The 19,807-nt window shown below is 40.2% G+C and overlaps 1 protein-coding gene across 1 annotated transcript in view; it reads right to left on the minus strand.

The window, feature by feature from the left end:
* Positions 1-19,807, minus strand: part of GLIS3 (GLIS family zinc finger 3) — a 174,763-nt gene that overhangs the window by 24,415 nt on the left and 130,541 nt on the right. Inside the window, exons 6-7 of the mRNA XM_080370950.1 lie at positions 10,569-10,710; positions 923-1,085 (exon numbers count right to left, since the gene is read on the minus strand). Of these exons, the coding sequence (XP_080227076.1) occupies positions 923-1,085; positions 10,569-10,710 (305 nt within the window). The remainder of the gene's footprint in view (positions 1-922; positions 1,086-10,568; positions 10,711-19,807) is intronic.

The raw sequence follows: 19,807 nt of genomic DNA on the forward strand, positions 1-19,807 counted from the left end.
CACTTTGTGCTCTCCAAATTACTAGCATTTCTGTTACTCAAGGAAATTAAATATTTTTAAATACATTAAGGAAATACAGCAATTTATCATTTAGAGCACTGAAACATAGGCAGATGAACAAAATAATGTTTATGCATCCATATACATAGAGTAAGAATTCAGTATTTTGTGTAATGGTGTATCTTTCCACTTTTCTACTGACTATCTATTTGGTTAAGCCTCTTCAGTTTTGCGATCTGGTAGACTTCTGGTTCAATGAACTAAGTGGAAATCTATAATACCATACACTATATAAACAATTACAAAGATTGCTGAAAATAATTCACTTCCAAGTAATCTGCTTTCACATTACTGAAATATCTAAAATGGAAACAGCAATGGTCAAAGTGTTTGTACCTAGACAGCATAAAATAAATCCTCAGTATAAATCAAGCTTTCAAACCAGTGATTTAAAGATTCTTTCTTTACCTATTGGTCTTAATAAAAATGTCAAGGAAAACAAAAGCAAAGCTCCTGCAGAAACAGTGTTGAGAGAATATTGACAGAATATGGCTTTCCTACCACATGCAGAGAAACATGAATCTCAGGGCCCCCATTCTCTAAGGCATGTCTGGGCTCCTCTGAAGTTTTAGTGTCCCAGTCAGTATGACTTTCTTTGGTCAGGCCATTGGTGGACATAAAGAGGGGATTGGAAGAAGTCCCTGAAATGGAGATGGTTGGAAAGCCTCCCTGCCCAGGCCTGGATAACAGGGTCCCTTTTACCCCTCCTTCCCCTGGTAAACCCATACCCAGAGCAACTGTTACCCAGGGGCTGCCACCAGAGACTTTCTGCACACCAACAATTCAGTTTCCACACATCCTGGCAGCTCTGAAGGCAGTCCTGCCCCAGGCTCAGCATGGGAAAAGCAGGGGCTGGTCTTACCTCTCTGAGTCCACAGCTGAGAGAAGAGGTAACTGGTGGGTTGGACGGAGAGGAGTACCCTGTACGTTATGTCCTGAGGAAAGGTGGCTGCTGGGATGAGACAAGGACACTGCCCCAGTTGCTGTTCCACTTTGAATTGTCTGTGTACTGGGGAACATGGCCACTGAAAGCAAAAGGAGAGAAATAACCCTCATCAGGCAGGTGATAGCATTGATAACTGACCAAATGCTAACGGGTAATACCACCCGTAAAGCTATAGTGCCAATTGTTAGAAACTAACCGGTTTTTCTCAAATGTTTTCTGTCCAAAGGGAAGAAATAAAAAAACCCACATAAAAATAATCTTTGCTGCTCCCAAATGACATTTCTACAAAACAGGCGTGACATAGCTGTGCTCCTTGTCTTGGGAATTTTGTCTGAATAAGGCTGCAAATATTCTATAGCTTCCTGTTGTAGAAGAGGTGTCAAATACTTCCTAAGATACATATTTTTAAAGCTAGTGAACACAAAGCACAGTTTCATAAACAGTAAAATATTTTCTACATTTTCCTCTCAGCTGCAAAAATCCCAGATTTCTTGAAGAGGTCAACCCAAACTCAAATATTGCTATTAATGCCCCCAGCCTACCCAATAATGCACACAAAAATTTTAAACCAGCATTAATAGTTTCATAATTTTCTGTGACGTAGCTCTTATGTACATTCCAAATAAGGAAAGGTTCTAGATGATTAAAAAAAAAGCAATACAGGACTCCCTCCAAATGTCCTCATTAGTTGACCCCAGATCCTGTAACCTCATTTTCAGAAGTTCTAGAAATCAGGCAGCCAGAAGGTAATTGATTACCAAATCCCTCGTAAAATCCTGTTTCTTAATTATTTTTAGTGACATCTGTGTCAGGTAGCTTACGTTGATGTTGAAAGGCAGCCAAATACATGCTCTTAAATATTTATGAACTCTGAGAATAAACTAGATAGGCTGTCTACCATATGAAAATGATCTCTCACCGGTTGTCATGTCTTCCAGTTTCTTTATAAAAAGTATTGTTTAGACCTAGTTTACAGAATAAAATTCTACCTAAAAAACATGTGTTGTTTTAGTGAATATGTTGGAGAAAATGATTCAAATTAATTTATAAAATCCTAGAATTCAAACCGGTTCCCCAAAGGGCATTGCCATTGGTAGAAGACCGCTCTAGACTAAAATACCTGCATGGCTGCTGCAGTCCTAGCAGAACAAACACTGCTTTAGGAGTAACCCCCACCTTAGATATGTCTTCAAGAAAATGATTTCACAGGTTACAAGTTTAAATGTTGCTATCCAAGACCAAAAGGGTAAAAAGTCATCTCCCAAGTCCTCAGCCTGTTTCTGGAAAGCCTCTATTGATTCCCACAACAGCCTTTGTGACACACTAGATATTCACCGGGCTAAGGCAGACTTAAGGAAAGGTTCAGGAGTTTAATTATACTGTAGCCTCATTAAAGAGCAGTCCTAGACATCTTTCAGCTGGTGATCACAGACAGTGCAAGATGATAGATAGGAAACCACTCTGTGAATAAACCCACCTAATAAAGATGCTGCAGAGGTAATGTCAAAGCTTAGGGAGAGTTGCATGAGCCACACTGGTGGGCAAAGCTGAAGGAATGGAGGCTGCCCTATCACACATCCAGGAGGACCAACAAAAAAACCCTGTGGCTGCCCTTGGCACTAGCCTCTACTGTTTGCTAATTCTCATATGGACCAGAGCCTTCTAATCGCAATCCAAGTGACAACAAACATCTGACAGTAGAAGGCATCCCAAACCTTAAGAGAGATACAGAGGATGAAGATCCCACAGGGAGATGAGACATCACTTAAGCTAGCAGCATAACTCACTAAGAAAGGGTTGAGGAAGACACCCCCTAGGACAGATAAAGGTAGCTTTTGTTGTTTTTTCACTTTGCTCATGCACCCCAAAAATCACTCTCTCCACACCAATCTCTCAGAGTAGCATCAAGACAAATTCAGAAGGGAAAACAAAGGAATGACCTTTTGAAATTATTATTTTATGCTTACATGCAGTGTGAAAGAAAATACTGAAAAAAACCAACCCCAAATGCACATTGCAGCAGAATAAGCAGAAAGAATATTCAACGAATCAGTACACTGTAAAGGAAAACCCTAATTACCTAAATAAAAACAGAGACTATTTATATTATTCCTTGCAAAAAAAGGGTAACTTGCAGTTTTCCATGGAAAAAACATTAAAATGTGTAAGAAAATAAAATAACTTAACTTTTCCAATACTGTGACCTAAAACAAATTTATTCAAAGCTGTGTTTGAACAGGAGTAAAAAGGCTGGACTATGACCGTGTTTCCAGCATAAAGGTAGTAAAAGTTGGTTTTCCCTGTCATAGCTGTTCTCTGCCCCAACCATGATAAGCATTTCAGGCAAATACTTCCTAAGTTGTGCTTGCACATTTCTAGCTGGTCCAGGCTGCAGTGGTAGCACAGGTTCCCACAGCACTGTCCAAGACCTGGTGACTGTCCCTGGGAACAGGTCATCTGCAGCCAGGCATGGGCAACCTCATCTGTCTTTTCTCTGAACTAGAGCAACCTGAAGCCCACCGCAATATTTACCATCACAGCAGTATCTGCTATTATAGTACCTTTTGGCTAGGTTTCCCAGCAATTTCTCTCTACATTTTTTCTGTTTCTGATGAAGAGACAGTACACAGTGTAAAGTAAGAGCTAACTATGGCAGGGACTAGAGGGGCAGGTAGGATATTTAAGGAAGAAAAAGCATACATACTGTACAGAGGATACGTTAAATGATCACAGCATGATAGAGGAGTGTAGCTGGGCTCCCGCAGTGCCTGGTAATGAAGCCTCCAACAGTAGCACCACAAATGATGGTGTGGGAGACCACGTAAGACCGACGGGCAGTGTCTGTGCCACACAGAGGTACTGTGCTGACAAAAGCACCTCGGTGGGCACACCCAGTGAAGTGAAATTACAGGGCTGGCAGCTGCTTCCCAGTGGAAATGCTACTAGTAAAACTTCTTAGTGTAGACATGGCATTGGTCCAAGCTACTACCTGAATCTTTCAAATACCAGTTGAAGGGAAACATTGTCAGCCACTGGCAGTCTACAGACTACGGCAGTCCACAAATACTGTCAGTGACAGGTCCATTTCCCTAGCAGAGATAGTCTTAAGAGACTGACAGAAAACTTTGGACACTATGTAAGAAACTGCTAGATAACTTGATTACTTCTTCTTGGGAGCTGTGTGTGCGGCAAGGTTTTCTAGTGGTTTAGCTGTTAAATGTGAGTTGCTTGCTCAAACTGCTGGCAGGAAATATCCACACAAAGAATGTCTTTGCAGTGCCTGATCCCATTAAACACCTGATTTGAACGGTATAAACCTGAACAAACTTTCACAGCAACCAGCATGCTCACTGACTCCAATATACCACCACTAGGTAGGTACACACAGAAAGATGCAGAATTAAGTGTAAATATCACTTTACAAAAAGGCTCCTACAACAAGGCTTTTCTATCAATACAAGAGAAAATACACTTAAAGTAATTTTCAAAAGATTCAGATATTCTGAAAAAAAACCCACACAAAAAACAACAGAAAAACACAAAACAAAGAACTGCTGATACTGCTCCTCTGTGTCCCTTGAAAAGCCCAAGCTACACCATGATTTACAAGATGGATAAAACATCTTAGTCCTGAATGTGAACATTGGATTGAGTTACGCCCACAGAGTTACAGTCACAGAAAAGGAGGATCCATGTTTTCATTTCTGGAGGCTCACCACAAATCAATTTATCAACACATAAGTATTTTCCATGAAAATATCTCTGTAAAGGCTTCTCAATGAGAAGCTAAATTCACATGCATTCTCATAAAGCAATAGGAACAAATTAGGTGGTTGGAAGAGAAAAAGCTGATTCTGAATATGGTTCCTTTTTTTAAAAAAAACAGAAAAGTAGCATTTAAAAAAAATATGTAAAAATGCATACTTTTTTCTTTAATGGAGACAGAAACCTGTAATATCATGGAACATTTTTAAATGCAGAAGAATCATCCTCCCCTTTGCATATTACTAACAATGGTATCATTTACTTTGTTGGATTTATAACTGTCAAAACAGCACTCTTGTCAATCTATTTCTGCCCAAAAATACCTCTTCTCTTACCACTGCAGGCACGAATTTGGAGTACGGCTGAGAATTCTTTCCATATAGAATAAAACAGTGTGAAGATTTCATTTTGTAACTCAGTCAATTGAAATCACATACATTCAAGAGTAGTTTTTTCTTAATTACTATATTTAACCTTCCATTTCTGTAAGGAATATTTATGCATATCTTGTAAACAAGCAATTTACTAGCCGAGAAGGAAAAATCTGAAATCTGTTTTGCAGTTGGGAGCATCACCTCCATGTATTCTTGCCTCTCACCTCCTCTAGGGAGCCCATACTTCCCTGCAGGATTTTGTGGCCAGGAATATGAGGACATGTGCTGTGTTGAGCCATAAATGGTAAGCCCAGCAAATGTAAAACATGCTGTCTCTGTTGCCTTGATCCTGCCCAGCTCATCTGTAAATCTGAAGACTCCAGTGTGCATGGAACTTGAGAAGTAATCATGTAAGAAATAGAGTAGAAGACAAAATCCCATGATGAAGATAATAAGCCTCCAAAGCGGGTCTGTTGCATGGACCATCTGCACTGATGGTCTCTGTATCTTTCTTCAGATGTTGTGCAGGCAGGTCAGAGATACTGGAGGCATCCAAGTACTGGAGGCACCTAAAAAGCTGAAGGGTTTACAAAGTCCACCCACTCAAGACATTTGGGCAGAAGAAGAAAACAAGTCTAGGAAAGCACTTTGTACAGTAATCTAGCTTCTTTATTTGGAGATCTGTTTAATCAGTGTCTGTCTTTTGAGATCCCTTGCCTCAAATATTTAGAAATCTAAACATTTAGAACATAAAGTGGGTTCTTTGGTAAATATCTTCCACATGTGAAAAAACATCCTAAGACACCACACCATCTACTAGTAATCTTTTTCCCCTACTCCACAGGTCAGAAAGTAGGAGAAGAAAATTTAGAAAGTAATTGAAGAATTGCCAGCTGAGTTAGAATAAAAATATCAGAGTTAGTTTATAGGTAGTTATAGGCCTCTGATAAAAATGGTAAAATTATGCTTGCTAAAAGCCTCCCAATTGCTACCCAAGATATTTGCACAATTCTGTGACACCAGGGGATACCACTCCATTTATCACACACACAAATTACTAAGCACAGAGAAAAAAATATAAAATGCTCGCATGACCCACTGAGACACCAGTCTAAGGACAAAACTGATTTTTCAAAGAATTCAGCCCCATGTACCATACTGCACACTCAGCTAGCTTGAGCTACAGCTACAGCTTCCAGGTCTTATGTGGAGGTGCATCTAACAGAGAGGTACTTCTAACACAGGGTCTGGGTAGGACTTCCAGATATTTCTGTGCCTAGTCTCTGCCTGTGAAAATCTTCATTGAAGCACTGATGCCACCTTTGCAGCGTATCCCCAGTGCTCTGCGCATGTTCCTCCTTTCCCAAATGCAGGATGCCCATGGCAGGAGAGTTGCTGCGCCCACCCTTGCCTTTCTCCAGAAGCTGGCTCCCCTGCCTGCCCATAATGCTGCCACCAGCACTGGAGCCTCACTTCACCTCTGAACCAGTTCTTGCTATTTTGCAAGAGCACCTAGAATTTGAGCCCTGACCACCAGCTGCCCCAGCCTGCTTTTAGGCACCTGCAAACTGAGCACATGGTCTCCCCAAACTGGGCACCTGCAGTTGGGCCTCTACAAAATGCCCATCTAGCACCGCTTCCTTTAAAAATCTGTGGCATAATTCTAGGCACACAAATTACAGGTGGTACAACATTGTTGCAGAAAATAAAGTCAGCACTGAGTATTTTCCCAATGCCAAAGGTAACTGTGCAAGAAGCAGGTAATGGTGATTGTGCTTACAGCCCGTCAAGCACCCAGGCACAGGGATGCGTGTGAAGAGGACAGGGTGAGAGACCACCTCAACCAGCAACTTCCACCTTGGGAACTTTTCAGGCACTCTTTCATGGCATAAAATTATCTTCATCTTTAAAATGAAAAGGGAGGAATCCCCAATTCCCAAGTAAGGCTGCTGTGAGAAGGAGACATGGGGTGTCAATGCCAGCACAACAGCAGCGCCAGAGCAGGGAGTGGGGAGCAGGGAGCAGGAGCCAGTCCCTCCACGGGCAGGTGGGCAATGCAGCACCTGACATTGCCCATGGGCACCAGCAGAGCCCCCCTGGCTGCCCCATTGGGCAGGGCACAGAGCTGTGACACCCTGAGCACAGAAAAGCCAGTGCTTCAGTGGGATGTGCGTTCAGCTCTGAGGCCCCCAACATAAGGACATAGACTTGTTAGACTGAGTCCAGAGGAGGCTGCAAAGATGATCAGAGGGCTGGAGCACTCTCCAGACAGACTGAGAGAATGGGGTTTTCAGCCTGAAGAAAAGAATGCTCCAGGGAGATGTTATAGCAGCCTTCTAGTACTTAAAGGGAGCCTTCAGGAAAGCTGGACAGTGACTTTTTACGAGAGCATGTAGTGACAGGACAAGGGGGAATGGCTTTAAACTGAAAGAGGGTAGATTTAGATTGGATGTTAGGAAGAAATTCTTCTCTATGAGGGTGGTGAGGCAGTGGAACAGGCTGCTCAAAGAACTGTGGACGCCCTGTTCCTGGAAGGGCTCAAGGCCAGGCTGGACGGGGCTTTGAGCAACCTGGGCTAGTGGAAGGTGTCCCTGCCCATGGCTGGGGGGTTGGAACTGTATGAACTTTAAGGTCCAGTTCCTTCCAACCCAAATCATTCTATGATTCTATATACCCAATGCAGCCTATATTTTAATAAGAAAAGGTGTGTGGTTCTAATTCTTGAACATTCTTTGATCTCTTCTCTGAGCTGGACATGATAAAACTTTTTCTAGTCTTCTTGCTGGATACTTGCAATGATGGGCAGCTGGACTGATTATTGGTTGAGTAAGGTGGCCACCCTGGAAGCACCTGTAGTTTCTGAGATTAAGAAATAATTAAATCCCTGAAGCAATAAAGTGGGGTCTGGATTAGGATTTAAAATTGTTCCTGCCATGACATCTTTACATCACATCCCTGACTTTCAAGACAGATGATTTTCTTTCAGTGTATTGCAGTTTCTGAATTTCTGTTTTGTCATGAAGAAAGGAACTATAAATGGTGCAATTGCCTTGTTACTTACAATGTTTGTACTAATTCAGTAGTAAATGTTCTCTTCTTCACAATGTGAACCTAACCATTAAGTCAATTTTTGGACAACCATTAAGCTGTCTCAATCTGGAAATTATGAACTTAGAAGTAAAACTGGTGAATAAAAGGACAAGTCTGAAGGGAAATAAACTATCCTCCTTAAAATAGATAACATAGTAATATTAACACTTTTCTGCCTCCTGCAGTGTGTATATGGTCCTACCTGGTAATACATCAGATTTAGCAGGAATTCTGAATATGTCTACCATAGTTAAATTCAGCCAAAATGGTGACAACACAGATTCTCTTGATTGTTGGTTACCCTACGTGACCTCCTCTTTTGCATCCATTCCCTATGTATCAAACACAACTCTTTTTCACTGCAATGGCCATCTATACCTCAGTTCTTCCTTGGCATTTTTTTTTCTCCCGGTAACGACTGTAACTACTTACCAAGGCTGTTAATATTAACAGACTGCTTTTTTCTTCAGACATCTCTCACACTGCCTGTGGTGCCTGATGGTTAGGGACCTCACTCACTGGGTTGATTGCTTTAATAAACTTCTTTCATTTTTCCTGTATGAGTCCTCTGTCCTCTACCTGCCTGTTGTATCTACCTACTGCCCTAACGTTATCTTAGATATAAACTACTTTGGGAATAAATTCTTTGTTACTATGTGTGTAAGAGCACCTAGCTCAGTACTATTTCATTGGGGAAAAAACCCCACACAAGGAAAAGTGTTACTTAAGTAAAGCACATCTTAAGTCATAGGCATAAAAGTAGTTAGGTCAAAGTTTCACAGTACTGGAGCATAATTATTTAAAATACACTTAAAATTGCCAAACCTTCTGTAACTTTCCTGATGTAATTTTATTTTCCAACTTGCAAAGAAAACAAAGCACTTTACAAGCTTTAGTCATATCGTTTACTTGTTCTGGAGCAGAGCAAAGTGTGACAGTAACTATTTATAAAAGTATGGCACATTCCAGTTTATTCTTAAATATGGAACAGTCAAATTTTAACCAAACAGCACAGTAAAAATATTTTTTTAATTGCATTATTTATGATTTTTTCAACTTTAGGGATTTTTTCATCCTATCTAGGGACTTGAAAAGGGAAAGTGAAGTCTTTTTCTCTTTCTCAGGTTTGTGCATTACAGTGGGTAATGCCAATAAAGTCTTTAAAATTTCCAACTCCCTGTCAAAGTATAACATAAAATAAGCAACTGTAACCAACCCAACATTGCTAGAGGTTCTCTGGCCAAAATCAGATCTTTTTCTGACCTGATCACAAAACCTGAAATTTCCTTTAGCTTTCAAAAAACAGGTGCTACACTCAGATGAAAGCATTTAAAAGTTAACAGCATACAATACCAAGTATTTTATAAATTAGGATACAGTCAATCACAGCTTTAAATGTCCTGATTTTTGTCATATAAACCTACATCACCACCAATTTGTGTGTAGCTCACAACAGCCTTGACAAAGATGTATCGTAGAATTCATAGGTTTACAAGCCTCGCAGTAAAACAGAACCACTTAACTGAAGTGGCCACTACATGTAAGGTCATTTTCAGCACTACATATAACATTCAGCCAATTCTTTTGCTTCCTACATCTCGTTCTCAATTAAAAGTTGAACTGCTAGAAGACTTAATGCATTCTGCCTGAAATTTAAATACAGACATCCTGCGTTCAAAAATGTTAACATACTGCCCATCATTGTCTTGAGCTTTGAGATGTATTATCACTCTTAATTTGTCAAATGTTTCAAATTTAGCTGAAATGTAAACAGCAATTTTACATTTTGCCATGTATGACAGTTAGGTATTTTAATAGGAAAATCTCAAGATACTTAACTGAAACAATAAAACAGGATTATCACATTTATAGCATCAACGGCATATTTATAGCTTATTAGTGTATTTACAGTCATAATATGAGAGCTCATAATGCAGCATTTAAGTTCATTACTGTAGATCCATTGGAAAACTGATAGGTGATCTATGAATAAGGAAGAGGAAAAATACTCTGATTTTCAATGAAGCTTAATGTATTCAAGAAGTCTGCAAGGAATGGTACAAGTGAATTTCTAGCAGAAGTCAAATGCCTATAGAGCAAAAACACTGCTCTTTTCATGGATAAAATACGGTTTGTCCTGCCTCCCTTCAAAAAGTGTAAGAGTCTGTTAAAAATCTATCTTTTTATATTACTTTGCAGGTTCTGTCCTCCTCATGAGATAGATAGAGATTTCAGAGTACATCCTACTCTGCAAAGTACAACATACACTACAAAATTATCCTAATCTTAAGTGAACAATAAAATAGCAGCCTGTTTATCTGTCTTTTCTATACCTGGGTAAATACCATGAGCAGACCCTGGGCTGTGTCCCGGGGTATTATCTGCAGCATCATGCAGTAATGGGGCTGGCTGTAGGGGCTGGATTGCAAGACAGTCATTCAGGATGTCCTGGCCAAGTTCTGAGCTTGATTGCAACTGAAACACAAGAGATAAAAAAGGAGAAATTATTATAACATGGACAAAAAATGGAAATAAATCACAAAACCCCTCAGGACACTGAAAATTTATCATGCAGAAATGTTGAGAGGTTAGAGAAAGAAAAGGAGCAGAAGCAGAATTCTTCTTTTTTAAATCCTGGCTAAACCTTCCATTATAGCAGGCATTTTTCGAATCTGAAGAAGGAAACTCTTCCAGATGCTTAACAAGACTATACTCAGGACAAGGGCTACTTGTACTGACAGGACCTTGGACAGATGGACTTAAGTGTGTTCTCTTGTCATACACTGTAAAAGAGAGAAGTGTCCTGATTAATGGATAATGGAGATTTATCAATTGTCTGATGTGTCGTATCAGCAGAAGGCTACAAAAAAAAATATAAGTATTTTCCTTCTAGTTTAGTGCCCTGAACCGGCTCACTGAAGGATGAGAAAAGCAAAGGTGCTGTGGCACTGGAAACAAGCAACTGGCAGCAAGCAGCCAGGGCTGGTATCACTCAAGATGGTCAGGATGGAAGTGGTACCACTTTATATGGACCAAAGTTTTCTTGTGACCACATTGTTAAAGTAACTAGGATTGCATTTCTTTCACATTATGGGTGAACTGATGTGAAAGTCAGTACTCCACCACTGCCACTAATCCCAGCTGCATGCATGGCCACTTGGCTGGTACCTGATCCATCAACAGAAAGTCTGTTTATCTGGCTGATCCAGCAGAAATTTCACTAAACAAATTCATAATAAGAGATTTCTTTCAGATGAAAGTGGATGAACAGTCTCATCCTGAGGCGACAATACAATAAAATAATGCCTTTTTTAAAAAAAAATCCCCAAACTAAAATAAGGAAAAGGGAGAAAGCCTGCTGCAGCATCCTGATACAAGGCTGCCCTAGCTATAACACAAAATTGCATTCTCAGCTTTCTGGCAGATGGACGCTGCTGCAGGCTGCTGAGACTGATGCCTGTCTCAACTCCCTGCCTGATGTCACTGTTGGATATATATATGTATATTTTTGTGTATATATATATATATATACACAAATATTTGCCTGTTATGGCCATTTCGGCTCACAGGTTGGTGTATTCTTTCTTTTGAAAGCATGAAGGAAGGTCTGTGCTTATATGCATGTGGGCCACTGCAATGGCTGAGATGCAGACAAATATCCTGTTCTGTCACCCATGCTGATGAAGGATAGCTCATGCATCATGACGGACAGAAACCTGACCTACTGCAGTAGGATTTGCTGCACTCATGCATCACAGTCCCGAGAAGCAAATCTTACAGAAGCAACTGGGGCTTCTCCTCTCTGTTTGGTGCCATGAAAGATAAGCTACTAGCATTAACTAGAACTTAACTAGCACCTCTAACAAACTCCTAAGGAAAGGTAGAGCAACAAGAGAAATTTCTGTCTATCCTATACCCAGAAATGAAGAAAAAAGAGTAAGAGGGAATGATTCTGAATGTAACTGTAGAAAGTCCCATTACTGTGCCACAAGATACTGATAATCATTCAAATGACTTCTGACAATATGCATTAGTATAAAACTGATGCAACAGAGTTGAGAGTTGGTCTTACACATCATAAGAAGCCGAGGCAGGGTGACATAAGAGGTATATGCAGCCTATGATACCTATGCACACTGTGCGTGCTGTACATTATTCCTTCTCTTAAAAATTTAGGGAGTCGTCATTAAGCTCAAAGGTACACTACATTTGTAAGGTATATTTGTTATTCTAGAATTGTACAGACAGAAAAAGAATGGGTAGAGGGGAGAAAAGAGAGAAAGGGAGAAAGGAAGGGAGACAAATCTCTTTCATTTATTATCCATATTTACAACTTGTTATAACTAGAAATGTTTCTTGCCCTGTACTATGTATGGCTGTCTATTATCCACTAGTTGTTCTAGTTTTACTGCTAGACTACTTTTACACTAGTAACATGGCTTTTTCATGAAATTAAGTGCATGTGAAATTAAATGACAGATGTATCCAGATTCAAACTCTTATCGGTTACATTATTAATAAGCATAATGTGACTTTAAATTTCTATAGAATTTAATATGAAAGTAAATATGGAAAACATCTGACTTCTATAAAAAAATAGGATTCTATCAAACAAAATAGAACTTTAATGAGGTTGCTTGTGCCATTGGTTGGGTTTTTCTGTAAGTAAGAAACTGATCGATTATCTATGATTGGATAGCACTTATATGGATGAAACAGTAAGCAGAACAAGGAAACAAGAGCTAAGGATTTACAGATTAGTTACACTTATTATATAACAGCAACAGCCTATTTTACACATTGTTCACTTTCGCACTGTTCAGGAGGTTTGTTTGGCATTTGCAAATTTTTTGATACTGAGAACAAATCTATCCTGACAACCTATGCTGGCATAAATTTTCTGGCTTGCCCAATAGTCAATGCTTATAAAAACAAACAAAACCCAGGGTCAACAACAGAAAACAGGGAAATAAACACCGGGAGACAGCTGTGATCTGATTTCTGAAGATAGTTCTTAATCCATGCACTCATCATTTGCTCATCATTATTGATTCATATTTAGAACCACAAGGGCTAGAAATACAAATTTTATAAACTTACATACTCACTCACATACCTGTGTTGTATATCATGACAAGTAATATTAGCATGACCATATATGTATTTAAGATACATACAATAAAATATCCTGAGCAAGAGGTAGATATTACACTGACTTATGCAACCGCAGGCACACACTATTAATTCAAATTGCCACTAAAAATACTACCACAGGCCTTTTATAAGCCCTCACCAGGTAATAGCTGCTGGGAGTAACTTTAATGCAGGGTATGTACGCGAGTTGGCCTTTAAGAGTAATTACTGTTGCACTGTTGGAAAGGGTAGGGAGCAAGGGGTGGGAAACCTCTTGTCTACTGCTGAGTAGAGCAGAACCAGAAGCAGGCAAGCTTCCTTTAGCAGAACCAGCCATTAAATCACAGCTGCTTCCCAAACTAGACACAAGTTCTGTAAAACTGCATACCCCACCACTGCTCTTTTCTCTTAAGAGAGGCAGTAACCATGCTTTGGTTGCTGGGTCCTTCTTCCTCTGCCATCTAAAGGTCATTCTCTCTGTGTAACGTTTTTTCCAGATCTTTCCTCTGCACCACTAACAGGGCTGGCATAAAAGCTGTGGCCTTTTGGGAACAACATTGAGTGCAAAAACCACACTGGTTCAAATATGGCTGATCAAGGCATTGCTTTTCCCTGTAAAGACATTCAGGTCAAGAAAACAACCTATCTCAGTCAAATATTTTTGCATATTTTATAGAAAACTTTTAATAAAAAATTTTATCTGAAACCAATGTTTTTCATTTTGTCAAGAACAGGGAAATCCAAGTAACAATTTTTCTTTAGTACGTGAAGAAACACAGAACAGACAATGAAAATACAGATGATCTTAAAAACAGGCAAATAAACCATCCATTCATTAAATCCATAAAATTTTACCTTCAGTTAAAAAAGCTATAAAGGAGAAAGAATAATTGCCCAGATCTAACTGCTGCAGTCTGATTCTTGCTTTGCTCTAATGACAATGCATTTCTTTTCCAGTCTAGACTGTAGACTAATCAACCAGCTGTAAAAGACAGTTGACACTTTCTTTGACTTCTGTATATAGATCATAGCCCAGCACAAATTTCCCAGCATCCTGGCTGTAATACCTTGCTTCCCCCATGATCACGTTGCTTCCTTCATGATCACTCAGCTGAGCACCAGTACAATCACAATGGGACCAAAAGCTTGCCAATCAAATATTTTTGAGAACTGTAAGGTTAGAAAGGTACCTGGCTGAATGACGCAATCAGTAACTGACAATTTTGCCATGCTGAGCACAGACATTTTCTGTGTGCTGTAACGTAGACTAAATTTATGACTGACCAAGGGGCAAGTTAACAATCAACTGCTCAGCTCCATTATAACTTCCCTGTACGAAATATTTGTTCTAAATAATAGATTTTCAGTGTTAATAATTCAATTGCATGGAAGACTTGTGAAGTTTTGTATTTGGAAATCTGAGACATTCCTGTTATCACAATGTGGCAGTTTTTTTCTAATACACGAAACAAATCACTGTCAGTCATGATTTACAATTGTTTTACTTCTGCAACAATCAACTAATATTTATCAGCTTTCAGGATAATAGATGGAAATTCTACTCCTGTTCATTCTAGATATGATTAAATAATTACCCAAGATTAAATGAAACAAGCAGAACTAATTAGAAGAGAGTAAGATTCTATATTCTTTCATTTTCAGTTTCATTATATCTGAATCCAAGAGCAGAGACATGCTGTTGATCCGGTACGTGACGTAATTCCAGAGAAAATGTCTCCTTAAAAGAAAAGATCATTTATTCTATATTCTCTAACCAATGTGTGTTTTATCTGACATCTGCATGTTTTTGTACAACCTGGCTATTTTATTCAGCATTATTCCTATTCAATAGAAATCAGACACCATCAAGGAAAACATAAGAAATGTGTGGTTATGAATACACTTAGTCAGAAGCAAAGTAGTTTAGAACTCCTCAAACATGATCAGTTTCCAAATCACATGAAATAGGAACTCTGTAATTTCAAAACCTGCCTATATGTACTCAGATTAACTCTAGCAATTCTTCGTCTAAGTCCAGACTCCTCCAGCCATTCAAACAGGCCATTTTGAATCTTGCTTTCATGAAAGCAGGCTTAATGGACTGTATGTATTTTGTGCACCTAGTTGCGGCGAATGAAGAGACGGGATGCAGCTTGATGCAAGCAAATGTCAATTTATTGTACAGAAGCACGAGTTTATATACACTTTCAGAAGCTGCACGTTTTAAACAGATTGGTTCTTGAAGCTAAGCATTGCAGGCTAGGCAATCCCCGATTGGTGGTTAACTGCCATCAATTAACAGCAACGTGTTACCTTTCCTTGGCGCCATCCTTGTCGCCATCCGTCCCCCACTCCCCTGTGCTCTGCAAACATGCCTCATCATGTTAATTGTTGTCTAGACAAGCTCGAGCACATTCCCCTCAGCTAACTGATTGCCACGCATGGTCCTAGTTTCCAACCTGCTCCTGCATCTCCCCCTTCCTGTTGCACAAAAAGAACCTTTGAAACCAAACGAGTAAAAACAAGGTATAAGTAATAGAACAAATAAAAAAGGCAACTAAGACATATTATCAGTGTCAAAATAACCCACTGTCTCTGTTCTGTACAATTTTACAATTTCCCCTTTTTGTTTTTGAACAGCTAGTACCAGGTTTGCCATGTTCTGCAGGGCCCTTGTAAACATGACAGCAACCAAGGCAATAGCAAACAAACAATACTGCCAATTGAGTGAATGGATGCCAAAAAGGCTGACATTTTCTCAGATTTTGATAACATGTTGCTGCGTCTAAATCCACGCAGCACATACCATCAAAATCCTCTCAGCCATGTCCCTGAACCAAGAACAAAAAGCAGTGGCAATTTTGACTCACATTCTTAACTGCCTACCAAACAAGGTGATTTAACTCTTTAATGCTTTCCCTGCTGTTACTCCGGATAAGAGAAGAACCGCTGCGACACGTTCCCATCACAGCCTCCTACATTAGCATCTACAGAAAGACAATTATCGACATTCAAAGTGTAAACAATATCATCATCTTTTGGATTAACATTATACATAGGTGGAAGGGCACACCAAACAAGAACTGGTTCAGTCAAAAAGTTCGAAACATCGCATGCCTTCTCTGAACATACCTCTGGGGTCATTCCCTTCATTCCCTCTCTTTTTTATGCAAAGAGAAACACTTTTACCATTACAGAGAAGCCCCTATTTACATCTCTGAGCCCGGACACAAACCGCAGCTGTATGCTCCACCAGGCTCAGGGCAGAAATCATTCATGCAGTTACACAGCTATATATCACTACAAGCATGCAGACACCTATTAAACACTAGATAACCATGTTCATCTTTCCTATTCTCCTTCACAATACCTAGTTGTTCTCTCATCCCTTGTTAGGTCAAAATATTCTCCAGTTTCCTCTCCTATCTCTCTCTTCAGACATTCTCTATCCTCCCCTTTTTTGCTTGTTAATTGCGAGGAGGCAAAGGGTGTGTGTAGCTGGGTGACCATGACCTGCTTTATGTTACAATCAACTAAACACTGAATACAGAAAAAAAAAAGCATGGGAGACATAAGGCAAACATCAGTAAGGTGGTTAAAGATAATTATAATAAATCCTGTAATACTTTTGAGTCATGGCCCAAAGTTTCCCAGCCGTCAGAAGAGACCAAAGGCATCCCGTCCCTGGCTCTGTTGCAGATCTTTGTTTCAAGGCTTTTGAGTTTTGTATACTTTTGTAAATTAATTCACAGTGGTCACTCAGGTTCACGTAACATCCTATCAAAGTCTTCAGACTTGTGTCCCTGTGCTAATAATAAAAATCAATAGCAACTCGGTTCTGTAGCAACTATGATGGACAGAATCAACATCTGTTAATAAGCCAGAAAAAAAAATAGTATTTGTAGTATTACTTTGTTTAGCAAGCTAGCAGCCTAATTTACTAAGTAAGTTAAGTGTGTGTACTATTCTTACAGAAGAGATTAGAGAAGCAAAAATCTGTTATGCTGCATTCCAGAACTCAGCCTGAGAATTACAGTCTGCTGTGAGTTCTGCATTACAATCATTTGACACGTTGGGGTTGCGATTGTGAAAGCTGCCTGTTTACAATTTTCATTGGCATTATCACAGCTAGTTGTTTTAAAAGCAACCCTTGAGCTTCCTGATGTTCGACTTGTTGCAGAATATTCTGAAGCCAATCAATAGTTAGTATTACAGTTAGTGACTCTCTAGGACCCTGCAAGACTGTGGCAAGACTCCCGCATCCCGACTGCCTTAATAGCCATCTCATTCATTTGCAAACAGTTGTCCCTGGGATACCTTGCCTGAGTCACAGAATCGGCACAGTTAATTTTCTCCAGCCAACTGCTCATAGTTAACAGCAATTCGCCGATTAAGGTTTTCAGTCAAGGCCACTACACATAGCTCACAAAAATCAAATAACCACATCATATACTGTATCAGTTAGTACCATACAAAGCAATAACTTCCAATCATGCAGTGTGAGTGTATAAGGCTCTGCCATCACTTCAAGAAGGAACATAGCAAATGTATTATGAATCCTCCCTTCCCGCACTGCTTTGCTTAACTCTTTAACAGCCTCGTATTGCACAGGCTGCCACTCTGCAGGTTGATTTGTCTGACAAAATACTGAACGTGCCATAGCAACTCCCAAAACCCATCACTTAAGTGTTTCCCACTTGCATTCCTGCCACCAATCCCTCAGACTCCCTTTCACCCTCCCCAAAAATACCATCAATGCATCGGGAGAGATGAGGGGGTGGGGAAAGGTCTAGTTCCTTTTCCAGATCTATAGGACCTGGATCAACAGGTTTATCAGTGTCAATAAAATCATTGTCCGAGTTGTCCTGTTCCCGTGCTTGCTCCTGTGTTGTGAGGGTCGCTGCAATCAGTGACAGAAGCTTTGGGGGCAGAGGAGGTGTGGACGGAATCGCCATCGCTGACGGTGTCTTGAGAAGAGTCGCGCTGTCGGTGGAATTTACAGCTTCCTCTGGTTTAGCACCATTAGTAGAATTAGTCCACACTTGGCAAAGAGTAGTCAGAATTTGCCACCAAGATGTTAAATGCATTCCCGACACGGAGCTCCCCTCCGCGGCAGCATCATACAATTGGCTGCTATATGTACACACTTTCATTCTTTCAAAGTCTCTAAAGTTTCTTGGCTGCTCACCTGTCTCGATGAGTACAGGTGTTATCCTCGGGGTTTAGGTTGTCCGCCTGGTCCAGACAGCAAGTTCAGCCAAGCCATCTCCACCGGAACGCAGCCCTCTTCCACGAGCTGTCTTTTTTATCGACCAGGTCCGTCCTTATTCTTCCAAGGCTTCGGAACACCACCATAGGGGTCACCATTTGAGGAGACTGAGGCATGGACTCCCTGATCTGACTAGAAGACCCTTCATGAGTCCATATACGTCTCTTTCTGGGGACGAAGCCTGATTCCCCATTACGGATTTCCCACAGCTCACCTCTCAACTCCGGAGGGATTTAAGGCTGGCTCCTGCTTCCTTTCAGCAGATCATTCAAAGTTCTGTGGGATTCGCTGCATGTCACTCAGACAGGCGATTCGAGAGCCCTTCACGTCAGATCCTTAAACGCATCACGTCGGGGTCACCAATTTGCGGCGAATGAAGAGACGGGACGCAGCTTGATGCAAGCAAATGTCAATTTATTGTACAGAAGCACAAGTTTTTATACACTTTCAGAAGCTGCGCATTTTAAACAGATTGGTTGTTGAAGCTAAGCATTGCAGGCTAGGCAATCCCCGATTGGTGGTTAACTGCCATCAATTAACAGCAACGTGTTACCTTTCCTCGGCGCCATCCTTGGCGCCATCCGTCCCCCACTCCCCTGTGCTCTGTAAACATGTCTCATCATGTTAATTGTTGTCTAGACAAGCTCGAGCACATTCCCCTCAGCTAACTGATTGCCACACATGGTCCTAGTTTCCAACCTGCTCCTGCACCTAGTAGAGTATTTCCATATGTAACGGAGCCATTGGTTATAGTCTACTTATCTTGAAGCAGGTAAGATCTGTGTCTGCTATCTTTAAAACCAGCAAAAAAACCCAAACCCTAATGCTGATACGTTTCATTGAGAAGAATTGTTTTACGCTAACTGTAATAGCTTTATAAATGTGTTTTGTTTTATTCACATAGTCTGTGTATTCCGTTTACTAAGTCCTATTTGTCAAGCAGAGAACAAGCCAGTAGTCTTCTTAAGTCAAGTTGGCATGGGGAGAGGGAAGCATGATCTGTCTACATAGCGCTACATATTGTACTAGCTTTCTTAAGGAGTAGCCAGAATTCAATATTTGCTTACACAGTTAGAATAAAATTATGTCCTGTTAACATCATGGTATTGACAGTACACAGATGTGACCATTAGAAAATTACAAGTTCAATATGAAGCCAAGGTATGTGAC

The sequence above is a fragment of the Falco punctatus genome, assembly GCF_963210335.1.
Source record: "Falco punctatus genome assembly, chromosome: Z".
Lineage (NCBI taxonomy): Eukaryota > Metazoa > Chordata > Aves > Falconiformes > Falconidae > Falco > Falco punctatus.